The sequence below is a fragment of the Pinus tabuliformis genome, chromosome 3_1, assembly GCF_031772625.1.
Source record: "Pinus tabuliformis cultivar Carrire ecotype Pingquan chromosome 3_1, CPIR1, whole genome shotgun sequence".
In the NCBI taxonomy this organism is placed as follows: Eukaryota; Viridiplantae; Streptophyta; class Pinopsida; order Pinales; family Pinaceae; genus Pinus; species Pinus tabuliformis.
The window spans coordinates 118,370,897-118,388,016 of record NC_142301.1 but is presented as its reverse complement, the minus strand read 5'-3'; the positions used below and the strand labels follow the sequence as shown (position 1 = coordinate 118,388,016).

At 38.5% G+C, this 17,120-nt stretch overlaps 1 protein-coding gene across 1 annotated transcript in view; it reads right to left on the bottom strand.

Moving 5' to 3' along the window:
• Positions 1-1,116: 1,116 nt before the first annotated feature.
• LOC149186053 (mediator of RNA polymerase II transcription subunit 15a-like) overlaps positions 1,117-17,120 on the bottom strand; it is an 82,766-nt gene continuing 66,762 nt past the window's right edge. Inside the window, exons 9-11 of the mRNA XM_089410871.1 lie at positions 2,370-2,564; positions 1,839-1,927; positions 1,117-1,707 (exon numbers count right to left, since the gene is read on the bottom strand). Of these exons, the coding sequence (XP_089266997.1) occupies positions 1,503-1,707; positions 1,839-1,927; positions 2,370-2,564 (489 nt within the window). The 3' untranslated portion in view covers positions 1,117-1,502. The remainder of the gene's footprint in view (positions 1,708-1,838; positions 1,928-2,369; positions 2,565-17,120) is intronic.

Here is a 17,120-nt window from a genome sequence, read left to right as displayed (position 1 = left end):
TGTTATCAACCTTCATGGATATTATCTACCTTCATGGATATTATCTGAGAGTCCAAAGACTCGGCAACGGCTTTGGCTTTGGCTTTGGCTCCACCAAGCAACTCCACTCCGGCTCCGGTTCCGGTTCCACAAAGCAACAAAGTTACCACGTTCCAACAGACAGCTCCACCAAGCAACGAAGTTACCAAGTTCCAATTTCCAACAGACTCGCAATTGCTGATTCGTTGTGCGTCAGCGACTCTTCACAATGGCTCAATGAGTCGATGCAAATGAGATGGTAATGTCATTTACGTTAGATATTGAGACTTAAGACCCAACCCTTTTTTTTTTCCGACTGAACAATTGAAAAAAAATCTAAAATCTGTTCCTCCCGATTGAGAAATTTCGTTGATCCGTTTCAGGAATTACATGATCTGTATCACAATTTTCGGATCTGTATCACGGACACGGATCCGTAATTCCGGAAACAGATCTAAATATTGTCAAAACTCCACGGATTTGTTTCCGAGTAGAAGATCGTTGTTTCCAAAAACAAATGAAACAAGACAGATATGTTTCAAGGCCGGATCATACACGTTTCCATACCCAAAACATTGAACGGCGTTTCAGAGGGTTAGGGGCAACATTTCAGGTTTACTTAGTTCTCTTTTTTATTTTCTCAAGGCCTTTGAACGCCTGATTTTTAGTTTATGTATTTTGGAATTACTTGGCCATCTTTTGTTCTCTACCTCTTTGAAAAGACGGAATTTTTGCACTTGGTCGGGTTTTCCTAGTGACCAACCACTCCGTTTTCCAAGTGACCGACCACTCCAGACTTCTTTAATATAGCATGTATTTCTCAGTTGTAGAAGCAGCGCAAAACATTTGAAAAAAACTACAGGCAATACAAAACATTTACCTAAAAAAAAACCATGTTACAAAAATATGACAGATGCAATTATAATATTTCCATATGTCATTGATTAACATTATATCTATCTTAACTTTTGATTTTCTACACAGCCATTTAACGGAATATCATATGCAAATTATTTTCCAAAAAATATAATATACAGGCAATTGTGTTCCAAATGTATGAGTTTACTCTTAACATATAACAATATATATAGTATGGTATGGTATCAGAGAAGTAAATTTCCTTAGCATTTAAAAAGTCCAAAGTGATGATGAATATATGTTAATTTATTATTTTCCAGTAAGATAACTGGAAAAAATTAAAATTAGGCTCTATCCTTCTTCTTTTTTCCATTAAAAGTTAGACATCAATTTTTGTTCATTTTACTTTATGAACATTACACACGTAACACATACATTTCTTCCATCCTGATGTGTAAGAGCATGGCCCAATGGATCATTAACATGTAAGTACTTCCATGCAAGTTAAACACCAAGCTGATAGTTCAAGAGGCATATTGTAAGATACAAGGGAACTATGTTTCCCTTAACAGTAGATCTGAAAAATTGAAAATTATACGAACATTCCACACTTGAGTACGCCATTACTAAGCATTTGCACAACTCTCCCATGCACCAAATCTTGAGCTGAAACTCCCTCCTCCACACTGTTGCGCATACTCAGCTACCGCACTCCGCGCACAGACATCCCAGCTCTTTGCCAATACCTTTAATGACATTGGTTGTGGAAGGGCTCGTACAGCTGCATGGAAGTTTGCTTTTGCTCTTGACGAGAGGTCTTCGTACTTCTTACTGTCAGAGTGCAAATATGGTTAGCTTGAAGTGGAACACCATAAGAATTCAAATATATGAAAACGCACAAGAAACTGTACACACAATTGAAAATGAAAAGGATTGCCAATCAGACTCCAGAATCTACTCACCGTGGTTCAACGGGAACTCTGTCTAGAAGAATGGGAGAAGAGTTTGGATAATTTTCTGGAATAAGCAGGCGGAGTGGCGAAATGGGTGTCTGAAAAGCACAATGGCATAAAACATTATTCAAAAGAATATGAGGCCTTGAAGCATAACAATTCAATGATTTGATTAAACAGAAAACTATAATGCCTCCACAAATTCTGGTCCAACTTGCGGAAAGAAGATTATTTTCAACCATAAAAGATGTCATGCACAAATCATTATCAACTAATATTTCTAAAAGCATCTCCAGCCCCGAAAAGTGCACTGTGGTGGCAAAAATTGTAGGGCAATATTACAATAGACCACTATTCCTTCAAACACTGATAATAGATTCATGCACAAATCATTATCAACTAATATTTCTAAAAGCATCTCCAGCCCCGAAAAGTGCACTGTGGTGACAAAAATTGTAGGGTAATATTACAATATACCACTATTCTTTCAAAAACTGATAATAGATACCACTGAAAACTTCAGTTTCTCCAAGGACTCACCATTTGAGATGATCTATAGCGAGACTTCATGCGTGGGCTCAACGCTATTGCATTATAGGAACATTTTAACACAATCCCATCTGTCCCTTCAGCTGCAGCAGCAGCTACATCATTGCCATCTTCACTCACATCAACTACGGTATCCATCAGCTGGTGATTGATTTCTCGAATTTCATTTTGTAAAGCATGCTTCATCTGCAAATCAAGAAGTACAACCAAAATCGTCAACATAAGATACTCAACCAGTGTATGTATTACAGTTTACTTACCTATGCAAGGGTGTTAAAAATGCTCATCTAGTTTCCAACTGAGTAGGTTTGATTTCTTATACAAGCCCAGCGTAGCAAGACCATGTTCTCTTGTTGATTCCTATGTGGTTCCTTCAAGTGATTTGTGTCCTAATCATTATTTTTAACACAATATTCAAAATGTTCGTGTTCAAGGAATTATCTCCGCTCTCCAGTGAGAAACTTGATTTTTTGTGTCTTTTGAATTCAGGAAATTAATTGTCCACCTGTGGCCCTTCTCCCTTGTCAAATTTAGCTTTTATAAACTTGAGGCTGGTTGTATTACATCTGGAGATTCTTTTTTTTATGCCTGTGGAAGTGAGGATTTAAATTGTCCACCTGTGGCCCTTCTCCTTGTCAAATTTAGCTTCTATAAACTTGAGGCTGATTGTATTAGAAAACCTTAGGATAGAATTCATAGAAGTACTAAATCAACAATAAATAATTTTACCATTTAGCTATTAAACATCAAATAAGTTGTTTTCAAAATATCTACCAGCCTAGATCCATCTTAACTCCTAATCTACCAAGTGCCGAGATTTGTACCTAAAGAAATTTAATCCCTCTTGGCGCTTGGCAGATACGAAGTTAAGATAGATCTTGGCTGGTTTAATTATTAATTACAACTACTAAATTTATTTTTTATTTTTTTTTTGTATGTAATCTGACCGAGTCAAAATGTTTAACAGAACATAATATTACCATATCTCTTCCATACTGGGCTGGAGAGTATCTCTCAGTTCAAAAATATAGTAATATACACAACAGAAACTAGTTTAAAAAAATCAATTGTAAATTATATTATTAAAATATTCAAATGAAGATATAAATAGACAAATGTTTTCACCGCAACTTCCTGGTTGGTTCCCAAAACTATGCTAGCTATGCAGCCTCAACCACCCCGGTGTGGGAAAGAGCTAAACGCACCTCGATCTATCTCTCTCTTGGTTGTGAAGGCCAGTTGTGGATCAGGCATTGGTTGGTTGTTCAGGTCTCTCAGATCACCCACCCTTGCACTATTTCAATTACCAGTTCAAGGCCCAGATTCATGCAGATCCATTGACTAACTGATACACCAAGCATATGTCTACTATTATGTGTGGGTGTGTATTATAATCTCTCTAAATATAATTGTAAGTACGTATAGTATGTAGACACAAACATCTTACTAACAAACAAACCATATGCCACAGAATAACCACAGTAATAATTAAGAATGTCTTAGTATGTAGTAGACACAAATTTCTTACCAAAAAAACCATATGCTGCACAGAAAAATCACACTAATAATTGTCAGTTTGAATGCCATATCATTTCCTCAACCTGAAGGAAACCTCCGTATTACAGGAATCCCTGTTGATTGGAATGAGAGCTGTAATAATGCATTCTTTACAATATTAGTATTTTATGATTGAAAACTTTTGATTAATCAAATTAATCTCAATGTCATCAGCTAATCTTTAATTTGAAATATTTTATTATTATTCCATTCGATGTTATTGATGCATTAAGTTTAGGTGGAATGGTTGTTATCTTCCTCACCTTGGTTCAAATTGACATGATGAGTTATAATGCCTTGATATATATTGTTGTAATGGCTCCATACCTATAAATGTTGTATAGGCATCAAGCCTTGTGAACTCTTAAGTGAGTATACCTGTGGGTTGGCTTGGTACCAGCGACATCTAGCCCTCGAGATTATGTGTTTTACATGTCATTTCTATGAATAGATGAGTGTTTGACCTACTAGATGTGTTTTACATGTCATTTGTCTTTATCCTATGAAGGTTGTTCCACATCAATGCCTTTGAGAGTGGCAACATACTACATCATGCCTCCAAATATGTTATGAACCATGTGCCTTAAAAATGCTAACAAACCTATAATTACAATACATTTAGAGGAGTAAACCTCTTTTTACAATGAATATAAGACAATATCTAATGATCCTAAGATTAGGTTTCCTTATATATATATAGCAGACAAAGGGTACAATTATAATAAAATGGTACAATGAAAAGTTATATACACAATAAATATATAACAATATGTTAACACTCAGTAGTTTTCCTAAGGTGAGGAGGAAACTGCAGAGGTAACCACAAACCACTTTTAAAGCTGGGATCTAGCCCTTCCAACTTCAGAGAGAGCTCTCTGTGTATGATTTTAATCTTATTGTTTAGATCTTAGGCTAGTTATGAAAAGTCAAGATAGGTTTTTTTAAATTTTGGTTGTAAAATGAAAGAAAAGTCCATTGGGCATGGAGTCATAAAAAATCTTTAGTAATCAATCACAAATAAATAGAGTAGCTGAAACAGGGCGAGGTAGGCAAACTCCTGGATCTCGTGAATTATGTGGTATGAATAAGATGAAAAGGAAATAAGATTCAATTAAATATAAAGCATACTTAAATGAATTTTTTTCTTTTTTATATTTAATCTAAGACAGAAAACATTGAGATTGTTTAACAAACCAGAGCAAAGTATTGTAAGTAAATTCAGCTCTTAATCTTCTTGCAACAACCAGGAAAGAACATTCACGTGAAAAACTTAGAAGGAATAACACATTCACAAAGAGGAAAACATCACCATTTATTTGATGCAAGAATCCTGAAACAATACTGCCTCTGTATTTCTGAATTGATTACTTCAAAATATAGTTCACTGCTTAAAATCAAAGAAAGATCTTTTCTTTTGCATCATCCAACCCTTTCTAAATCTTTTCACAAAATACTTAGAGTTTCTCTTGAACTAATTCGAACCTCAAAAAAAATTAATTACAAAATAGTATCTACAAGAAGATGTAGATATTTCAAAAATAGAACTAAGTAATAGGAAAACTGGACTAAATCGGATGTTTTGTTTACATTTTGAGGAGAATGTTGAAGAATCTAGGGCAAATTAGGTGTAGTGTGATTCTTCGTTACTTGATAACAATTTGTGGAGTCTTATTACTTTTCATGTTAGCTTAATCTTATTATTCTTCTTATTAATGCATGTGTGTACTTCATCAAACTGCTACCAAAACATAAGAACAAGAACACAAGATATTGGCTCTCTGCCAGGGCCAAAACCTCTCTTCTCTTGAGAGGAAAACCCTTTAGTGAATTTCTCTTATTGAAGCTTCTATTGATCAATGCCAAACCCTAGACCCCTGATAAGAGTATCCTCCAAGGACAAGTCAAGTCCTTCCTTATTTCTGCACCTTATTACCCGACACTTCTTCCGACACTTCGTCTTCCTTCTTTCGGCACTTTGTTCTTCTTTCAATTGTTGGTAAGTCTTGTTATACTTGCTCTAGAGGACAAGCCTTTGATGAGAACCTTTCCATATGATGATTCCTTCACTTTCTTAACCAAATGAGCTCCTTCTTCAAAGTGTAGGTGCAGACTAGATGTGACTGTCCAGCAGCCCTAAATTCTTGCACGTGTGATGGTTTACTTGTTGTTGTAGCCTCTTTCCTTCTTCGCTTGAGTGCCCTTCCTCTTCGCTTGATTGGGAGGCCTTATAGGCCTTGTTTACTAGCCCAAAAAAGAGAGATATGTCACTATGCTTTCTTGTTGTAATGACCGCAGGCAGACCCTTCCTTTCTCGCACGTGTGGCTATGTTGACTCTAGAAAAACAGTCCCTTCTACCTCGGCTTCTTTCTCCCTTCCTTCACTGCCCTAGAAGACTTATTTTCGTCCTTTTGTTAGCCTCTTTTCTGCGCTGATTTCAGAGTGAAGTGAGTGCATTGTATTGGAGTGGACAACCTCTATAAATAGAGGATTGTCCCTCCTCTTAGGTTGACTTGTAGGCCGACTTGAAGAGTAGACTTCAGATGGTTCTTTGGTGGAGTTGCATGCTTGAAGGAGCTTCTTTAGCATAGGAGGAGACTTGACTTTGCTTGGAGGTTCTCTCTTTGACTTTAGTACATATTTATACAAGGTGTAACATGCCCTTAAGGTCTTCAACCTTTTTCTTTTGACTATTTGACTCACCTATAGCACTTTAAATAGTGCTAGACCTATTTCAATGAGCAAGAAACTCATTGACATATATTATAAAATAATATTTATTTTTCTTGAATAAATACAAATATCAAAAGTACATTTATGAAGACCGAACCTAGTTACATTTCCTTCAACACTCCCTCTTAACTAGGGAGGTATTCATACAACATTACAAGGTGTTTGGCTATTATCAATCTTGAAGAATTCACATAAGAGAAACCGGATTAGCAATCCATCTGTTATAGCATCATATCCATCAGCATTGTCATAGTGCAAGGCCTTGACTAACAGCTCCATCTCATCATGAGATCATGAGCTACAATGCTAGTGAGACCAATGATGTATGGACACCTTCATCATTGTCTCTCAAGGTACATACCCACCCGAGTGTTCTCCGAGTATGACCTTCTAGGACTATTCTTATCTTGGGTTCCCAGCCCTCAAAGAATATTGGTCCTCTTGCCTACTCTTGTCTTGGATGCCCTACACATCCTCAAAGAGTATCGGATGCCAGATGATTACCTAATCCTCCCATTCTTTCTTCCCAAGTGAAGACAAGAATGTTGTGTCTATCTTGTGTCTACATTTCCATTCATGGCCTTCATCTAGACTTACGGTTGTTAGTCCTGGTCTAGTGCATGACCCATGAAATGGAAAACACAATTGTCACTCCTTTGTAATCAGGGGTGATCCAAAACTCCCTCTTGATCAGGGACCTGTCAGAGCTCCCTCTTAACTAGGGACTCTTTCATTCATCAGCAACTTCTTCTTCGGGTGTCCTTCAGCTGCTTGATCTTCTTCCTTTCTTTGATGTCATGAAGTCTTTGTTCGGACTTCTTCTAGGTAGGGCACCATCCATTGATCACTTTCCTCCCTGGTTTGTCATGTCATGCTTCCTTCATGGAAAGTGGCTTTCTTATCATTCATTAGGTTTTCTTGTCATCTTGGCTACTCTTTTGTCATCTTGTCCATGCTTCAGAATATTCTTCTCATGGATGCTTTGTTGTACTTGCATGTTTACATGCTTTGACCTAGTAGCCCATCATGACTTCATCCTGATATTGCTTCAACATTGCTTTTTCTTTTGTTGGATGACTTCTTCATCATGACATCTCTATAGAGTAGAATCAGTTATTTGCAGCTTTTATATCTCCAAGGCCTTCATAGGTGTCAAGAGTTCTTTCTTCCTTTATTAGAGTTGTCCTACCTTCTTTCGAGAGATATCTTCAAAGTATCTTGTCAGACAGTGATTCTCGGTGATCATGGTGTTCTTCCACATGCTTGATCTCTTTCTTCATTTGCTTCTTATCAAATAGATAGGTCAACCATCTAATGCTTCCTGTGAGAGCATTCCTTCATTGCATGCTTTCTGGATTGGTCAACATTTCTTCTTGCTTCTTAGTTAGCAATCTTACCCTCCTTACGTGAGCATATTCTTTTGTTGATCTTCATAGCATTGTAGTACATGCCTTCAAGCATGCCCTTGGTCAAAGAGATTCTTTCATACCTGATCATGTTTTAGAACCAGTGTTTTTAAAACCGGAACCGGTGACCGGACCGGTCTACCTAATGAACCAGTTTACCGACCAGAACCGGTCTAACCGGGACTAGTTTGGTCTAAACGAACAAGTTTAAAAAAAATACATTAAATAATTATTTTTTAATGAAACAAAACTATTTTTAAGATTTAAAACCATGATTCCAAGCCAATAGAGACAAAATATGCAAAGTTTGTTCATTTATATACCATGTAAAGGTGAATATATCAAAATGGCACCGAGTGCAATACATATCATAGAAAGGTTTGTTGTTCTGCCTCATAGAATCATTGCAATCAACTACTGCTCTGTTAGGTTGATTTAAGAAGTGTCTTAAAAACTCCATTTGAACAAATTTAACACATCCCAGACCAACAATAGACAAGATGTATGCACTCTACTATGATATCAAGGCATAGTTGTATCCTCACTCTGTTATACAATTCAATGGCTTTAATAACCCATAGACTTTGTGCAAATGTTCCTCTAGCCAAATGATGATTATGAAGATACCAGTGAATAGATAAAGTTATAAACACAGCTCTTAGGAGTGGATTTGTTCTCTGTGTAATTTTCTCAAACAATTATTTGCAATATGTTGTAGGTGATATTGCAAGTTTCACTTGAGTTTGGATGTTTCTTCCAATGGAAGATTTATGTGGAGAACATAATGTTGTAGACAAGTTGGGGCTTCTTTGTCTCAGCATAACATATATAATACTCAGTGTGTAGAAATGAACTCCAACTAGCAAAATTTACAAAGTATTTAAAATTTTAACCCAAGTAGAAATAATGTGTATTAACTACATACTGGAATATTGCACAGTCATTATACCCGCCTTCAAAGATGTACAGAGTAAGAGGTAATGAGGGAACCTGGTCAAGTCTGAGAGAATATGACAGTAGCTCTTTTCTGGCAAAGTGATGGCAAACCTCTATCTGAACTTTGAAGTAACATGCAGGTCCAACCTCTCCTCAAGGTATACACAGCTCCAAAGCTCAACAAACAATGAGTAACACCAACTCTAGGAAGAAACCAACAACTCAGCCCACTACTAGATAAATATTAGTCACAAAATAAGTATGCAGGCCAGTCTTTTCGTGATCATGGAGAATCACTCACTTCCAAAGTATTTCGTTTCTTTGATTTGATTTGCAAGGGTCTGTTTATAGTTGTTTCCCTTCAACAATGGTAACGACACTCCCACTTCAGGCTTGCAAATATATCAGCAAACCTCCAGCTAGCAGATAAGGCACAATTTTACCTCAGTGAGTGGCACGTTGTTCTAGAATATGCACAGAGATAACCAGCCCCCCAGCAAGCAACCCATACACTTCAGCAAATAGGCCACAGTCTCTGAAAACCCACAATCAATGACTCTACAGCAGTGTTTTTAAAACAGTCTCTGAAAACGGTGGGCGTGCCTCCTAACCGATCGGTTTAGGACGGAACCGGCCGGTTGATACAAACCGGTCGGTTAGGACCGGTTTAGGGCAAAAAAAGGAGAAATGACTGGCCTGACCGGGTTTTTTGGCCGGTTTCGACCGGTGGGCCTGCTAACCGGCCAGTTAGACCGGTAACCGGTTAGCAAGGCCGATTTTGAAAACAATGTATAGAACTATTCCCATGACTCAATAATATACAAATGATAACATGACTAAACTTTGATGCATACATACCTCATCTTGATTCTCCTTTGATCATCCTTTGGTGTGGCCCTTCTTGCTTCATCTTAGCTTGCCTGCATATCATCCTTTTCTTGAATCCATGAATGGGATTCCAATGAGACATCTGCTTTGGTCTATGAACCTTCTTTTGAAGATTCCATCATAGGATCTTAAAGACCCTTGCCTTGCAAATGTTTCCTTTCTTTTGATGATGGAGGTCTTCTAAGATTCTTAATCATGATCAATTTTTCTTTCATCGTGGATGAGGTCTTATACTAGGTATGCTTCTTCTACATGAATGTCTTGAGCTATATCTGTCATGCTCCTATATTCTAGAAGATATTTCTACTCATGCATTTTTGTTCTTATCATAAATGTTATATCTTCATGAGTATCTAGAACTCTATGTACATCATGCTGCTAGATTCTAGAGGATGTTTCTAGCCATGCAATTTTAATTTATTCCTACATGTTCCTATCCTACTCAACTTTGAAAGAAGTCTAGAAGTAAAGGGTTTGACCTAGTCATAGTAGAGATCGGAGGATCTTCCGTCTTTTGCTTCTTTCCTTCTTCTTTCATCTCTTGAGTTATGTGAGCTTTTTCTCTCTTCCTTTTGTTGTTGTTGTCCTTCTTAAGCTTAGGAGAATTCCTTTTGTAGTGTCCATATTCTCGACATCCAAAACATTGGATTTTGGACATGTCTTTGTTGTTTGTTCTTCGTGGAACAAACTTGCCAAATTTACCCTTTCTCTTGGCCATGGTAGCAAATGCTTGCTCCTTTGATCCCACATCTTCCATTGCCTTAAGTATGGTTTTCTTTGTTCTGCATGGAGACCACATTTCACTGAGAGTGGTTGCTTCCTTCTTGGCATATATGCTTGATGTGAAGTTGCCCCAATCCTCAAGTAGAGCATTGAGTACTACAGTTGTCATCTCTCTATCAAACATGACTTCCCCAAGCTCTTGAAGTTGATCTCTCATTTCAGAGATTTTCATGAAGTAGGGAGCTATTCCTTCCTCTGTTATCTTCATCTTGTATAATTCATTCCTTAGAGATATTACTTCTCTGGTTGTAGATACCGAGAATAACTCTACTAGCTTATCATAAATTTCTTTCGATGTCTCAAACTTGGAGACATAAGGAATGAGAGAGTCTTTGATTGATTCTATCAAAATCCTTTGAGCTCTTGTCTCATCCTTATTGTACTTGGCTAAGGCTTGAGTTTGTTCCTTAGCAGGGATAGTGATATTCCCTTTGACATGCTCTAGGAGTTCATTCACCTTTAGTAGATCAGTCTTCTTCTTCCATGCAAGAAAGTTATTGGTACCCACCAATTTATTGCTTTCCTTGCAAAAATACATTGATGTATATTCAGAAGGGGACATGTACTTGATAGATTTTGAGATGTATTGGATTTGATTCCTCTTTGAAGGCTTGGTGGCTTGCCTTCCTAGGATCTTGATGTTCATCAAGTTGCCTTCTTCAAGTGGACTTGCTTGATGATGAGATTTGTTTGCAGACCCTTCCTTTCTCGCACGTGTGGCTGTGTTGACTCTAGAAAAACAGTCCCTTCTACCTCGGCTTCTTTCTCCCTTCCTTCGCTGCCCTAGAAGACTTATTTTCGTCCTTTTGTTAGCCTCTTTTTTGCGTTGATTTCAGAGTGAAGTGAGCGCATTGTAAATGACAATGAATCTGATGTGTTCAGTGGACGATATGGACGCTTCCTAAAGATCAATAACACTTGAAATTAGTAAGACAGGTCCTTTGATATACAAACTACCGTGAAGTTGCAGAGATCTAAATCTTTAATGCCATCTTGCATGACCTCTGTCAAGTACGCAGAAGATGGTTTTGCATTTTTACAAAGTATGGTAATCTGATCTCGGAAGTTCTTTCCTAAAGTTAAGATAGTCATTTGTAGAAGCTTCCCTATCAAATCTGAAGCAAATCTCTTGAAATTCCTCTTAAGGCAGAATACATCTTAGATACACAATTTGATGATTTCAATCATGCTCAAGAACTGATGAAGGAAGAGTTACCTGTTCTAGAAGAACCAAGGATGGTCATCTAGTTGAGGACAAAATTTGCTGGGTTGGTTGATGGTACAAGTTCTCTTATAAAATTACTATAAAAGTCAATGGAATTTCCTCCCCTGAAGACACTTACTTTCATAATTTGTATATGTGTCTACCTGCTATGGCCAGAGAATGTTGTTTATTTACACTGCTAGATGAAGGCAGAGTGGACTATTAATCTTGACACACTTGCTTGGATGGAACATCCTTGATTTCATCACATATACATGGGCATGAAGATTCCATGGTTTTGGCCTTTTTGGATATGGAAAAATAGCTTGAAATCTGCTGTAAGAATTTGATGTTGACTGTGATAAGGTTTTTTTGTCAACAAGGGCTATTGTGCAAGACTGAAAAGGGATGCATATGGCAGAATTCAATAATGTTGTTTGCCCTGGGGTTTGCATATGACAGAATTCAACAATGTTGTTTGCCCTAGGGTTTGCATATGACAGAATTCAATATTGGTGTTTGTCATAGGATTTGCAAACCCTAGGTAAGATTTGAAGGATATGATTAAGAAAAACCTAGGGTTTGTGGACAAAAACCTAGTACTAGACCTTACATATTGAAAGTTGATGCTTCCGCTGAAAGAAGAAACCCTTGCTCATGTTAGGAATGACAACATGATGATGAAGACTAGGATGATGAACTTGCAGATGGATTTTACAAGAAATCAAGAGGGAGCTGTCAAATTCCCTTCATTCCTCAAAAAGATAAGTATCTTATATCTCTCTTCCTTGATTATTATTGTTGTTGGTTTACTATTAGCTAGCCTCTTGTCTTTGTAGGTTGCCTCTTGTCTTTGTTTCTCTTTGCTGGCTTATAATCCTTCTTCCATGACCTCCTAGTAAGGATTGTGGGTACACCGTGAAGGCCTGCCAAGGCTTTGGAAGCAGATGGAAGCATTGGAAGAACAAAGCAAAACTTGTGGAAGAGGATTATCCCAGCAAGAGGGAGAGAGAGTTATGAGTAGAAGTTCAATCCACACCAAGGAAGGCTCTATACAAACCTCGGCCATAACATAGATGGATACCTGATGAGTCCTGGTTGATCCTATTATATGGCTTATTTTTGACAAAATCATAAGGACTCACATGACAGAGGGAGCAGCAATGGCAGAAAGATTTGCTTTCGTGATAGAGGGAGCAGTTATGACAGAGGGAGCTGATGAAATCCTCCTAAGTCAAAAAGGATGGAATATTGTTATAATAGACAGTAAGTCCATGGTCATTCCCATGGTATCCATATTTACAAAATTGAGTGGCAAAGGGAGTTGCCCGGATTGTCCTAGGCAACATTTGTTTCAGCATTGGAATAAATGGAAAGCCGCTATAGAGATGGGTTCAAGCAGATCAGTTATGGTTGAGCCATGGCATGTGATACAACATGTGTTGAGGTACCAATATGGTATTATTGATTGAGATACGTTTCATATGATAAAGCACAGACGCTGGATATACAGATTCAGAATGTATTGCAAATTGTTCGGCACATTATGAAGCAGGATAGCTTCAGGATTGTTTGATCAAGTGAAGGATGACAGGTCATAACACATGGTACAAATGGAGCTATGAGACTCCTATGTATTTCTATAGTCGAGCTAGTTAAAGCCTATATCCCTGGATGAAGTTGGTGTACTTCTAGGACAAGCTTGGAGAAATTGAGAATACCTTTCTTGGTAAAAGGAAGTGTTGTTATTGCGGCATCTATAAGCATCAAGTCTGGATTGCTCCCTTCGTCATGGGGTTTAACCTTATTGCCATGGAGTTTGGCTGGGAGATTGGCTCTATAAGCATCAAACCTGGATTGCTCCTTTGGTCATGGGGTTTGACCTAAAAGCCATGGAATTTCGCTGTGAGATTGGCTCTATGAGTATTGAAGCCTGGAGTGCTCCCTTAGGTCATGGAGTTTGACCAAGAGACCATTGTTTATGGTTGATATTGACTCTATTGACATCAAGACCAAGATTCCCCCCTTAGGTCATGGGGTTTGACCAAGAGACCATATGGTTGGGGATATTGACCCTGAGTACTCTCTCTTAGATCATGGGGTTTGACCAAGAGACCATTATTATGGTCGAAGAGATTGATCCTGATTACTCCCTTAGGTCATGGGGTTTGACCGGGAGACCATTGGTTATGGTTGGGGAGATTGACTCTGATTACTCTCTTAGGTCATGGAGCTTGACCGGGAAACCATTATTTATGGTTGGAGAGATTGGCCTCATGAACAACATAAAATGCTCCCCTGGTCAGTGGGTTCTAACCTTATTGTCATGGGGTTTGGCTAGTGGGTTGAGCTTGTACCTAATGCTGATGTTGGATGTTGTCCACATGGTTTTGGTGATGAACATGTGGTGGATGGATTCATTCAACCTTTTCTTGGAATAGAGAAATTTTTTCAACAAGAGAACATTTGTGGAAGTCATTATGAATACCTCCCTAGCTAAGAGGGAGATTTGGAGTTTGTAGCTTCAGCCAGTCTTCATTATTTGTATTAGCCCTCCAAAATTGGCAAATTTAAATTGGCTTCAAGTCGGTTTTAAAATAAATGAAATTTGAATTTTTAGAATATAAATTTTGCCTCCTAAAATTTGTTAAGTGGACCTAGCATAAAGTCATGTCGACTCCTCCAAAAAGAAGCACCTCTTGGGGCTCCATTGATCACTATAAATAAGGGCAATCATCCTCCTTATTTACATAAGAATTCGGATAACTACTAAGGTCAAATTCGAACTGTATGAGGAAGAATTTAAGGATTAATGGAGGATGAATCTGAGGCTAATCTAAGGCACTTATTTCTGGGCATATCTAGACAACAGACCAAGTTTATGGAAGGACGAATTCTTTGAGCGGCAGATTGATGTGGCTTATCGAACGTTTGACCAGGTTTAGTCTATGTTAAATTTTGTGGTCAGGATGACCTAGTTTGATTTGGAAATTTTTATTGAATCTCTTGTTGAATAGACAAATTTCTCTAAGAAAAGGTTGTTGGGTTTTTCCCCAAGTTTGGAGTTTTCCTAGCGTAAATTTGTGTCTCTTATGTTTGGTTGTCTCTGTTGTTTTTCCACGATACGAGAGTCTAGATTAGGATATTACAATCACTGATGCTACCAATGATCCAATCCAAGTATCACAACAAACTTCTTTGCACAGCGGAATATAAACAACAGTATATCAACATGTGCACAATATACACAACTTTTTACAATTTTCAAGAACCCAACTTTGTTATATTAACAAACTGATAATACAACTGTCTAGGGATCTCGTACCAAGGATAATGGCCCTCATTCATCCACTAATACAAGAATACAAGAACAAGATACTCTGACGATCTAGCTTATGTAGTGCACAATCACAGCTCCTCTTGTCATAACTTGAACATAACTGCTTGTCCTTTTGCTCCCAGTCTGCAACCCCTGCCTCTATCAATAGTCCTGCTCCTTTAGGTCACTGAACACAATTGTTGGTCCTTCTCCTCCCAATCTGCAGCTCCTGCGTCTATCAATGTTCTTGCTCCTTTAGGTCACTGAACATGACTACTCCCATTGCTCTCTAGTTGATCATTAGTCCTTCAACGCATCAACACATAGAGACTCTTGTTGAGTTGTTCACAAATCCATTTGTGAACAACTCTCAACTGCCCACTGCTGCTTCTCAACTCCTTTGGGACTTTTTAATGCCTTCCTGTGTTGCTCCAATGAAGACAAACTTTAGGCCAGAGGACTGCCACCTGTCACTACGAGATGTCCTTCTCCAACAATGAACTTGGGTTGATATAATCTCCTTCGTTGACCTCGTTCCTTTGTCCTTCAAGAATTAGTCCTAAGCTTACACATATCTGCCTCTTCTACCAGTCCAAGTGTCGTTCGTTGTCCTGCATTTAGGGCTCCCTTGAGCACCTCCTTGCTGCCCTCCAATAGCCTTGAAACACCCAACCAAATCTGTCCTAACTGGACAACTATCCTCTAGCAACAAATCAACCTCAAACACACCACCAACATACCTTGTTCTGGGGTTGTCCTTCCTACTGTAGGTTTCATCCTGGTTACCGTTGATGTCAGACTACTTCAACACCTTATTCCTCCTCCCAAAACCTTCTCAACAACGGCGGCTCTCTTCCTTCTTGCTTTTGCTCCCTTCGTTGGCTACCAAGACAGGGTTGCACTTGATTCTAGGCCTTTCGGCCCCCTTCACACGCTGTTATAGACTTTGGCCTATCTCTGCAATCAACACAGGGATATGCGGCTAGCAATAAAGGTCTGTCCACACAAAAAACACACCATAAAACAGCCCAGAATCCTTCCACAATAACTTGGCCCCTGCTCCTGATATATGCGACCCTCAAACAGCCCTAAAAGATGCCAAAACAAGCCTCCTCCTTCCCTGAGGTATGCCTTGATTTGCAACCCAAACAGAAATGTTTGTCTTGTGATTTGATGCTTCTTGGATGTGCCTTTTGAGGCCTCACAACACTTATATTTATATGTTTCCTTCGGATGATCGAACATCCCTCCAAAGGGCACCTCTAACTCCAAACCGACCTGGCTTTGTTGACAAATTCACCAACATGAACATATAAAAATTAATTTCTTACATTGTAGACCTCCGATCTTAGTGCTTGAAGTTGCCTCTTTCTTCTCTAAGAGTCCTCTTTCTTCTCTAAGAGTCCTCTTCCATCTCCCAGAGTCAAACCAATAAAACTCCTCATGGTTTTGGCCCCATAGCTTTGGGTACAAAACCCCAAGCTTGGGTTCTAAGAACACAAAGCACATTTGTGGTGCTCATTCCTCCAAACCCTGAACCCTAGGGCTTAGAGTACCTCCCAAGCTACAAATCTCAACACTCTCTCTTAGCGAGAGAGGTACTTCCAAGAGTAGGAGGTAACTCATCATCAATGTCACTGTTGGCAACACTAGCCCAACTCTTGACGCTCATAATTGCAATAAACCATGTCGCATGAACTACACCCTTCTCAGAAGTGTCACTGTCATTGGAAGCCTCGTGCTTCTTCTTCCACCTAAAATACTTTTAGGCCATTCCATGATTCCTTCTTGCCAACTGTAGAAGCACCCTTGCTCCCCACTGACCACGTGCTCTTCTTAGGCTACACATTCTCCCTTTGAACCTGCAAACTCCCACTAGAACTTGGCTCCCTCTAAACCTCTAGAACCTAGACCTTCT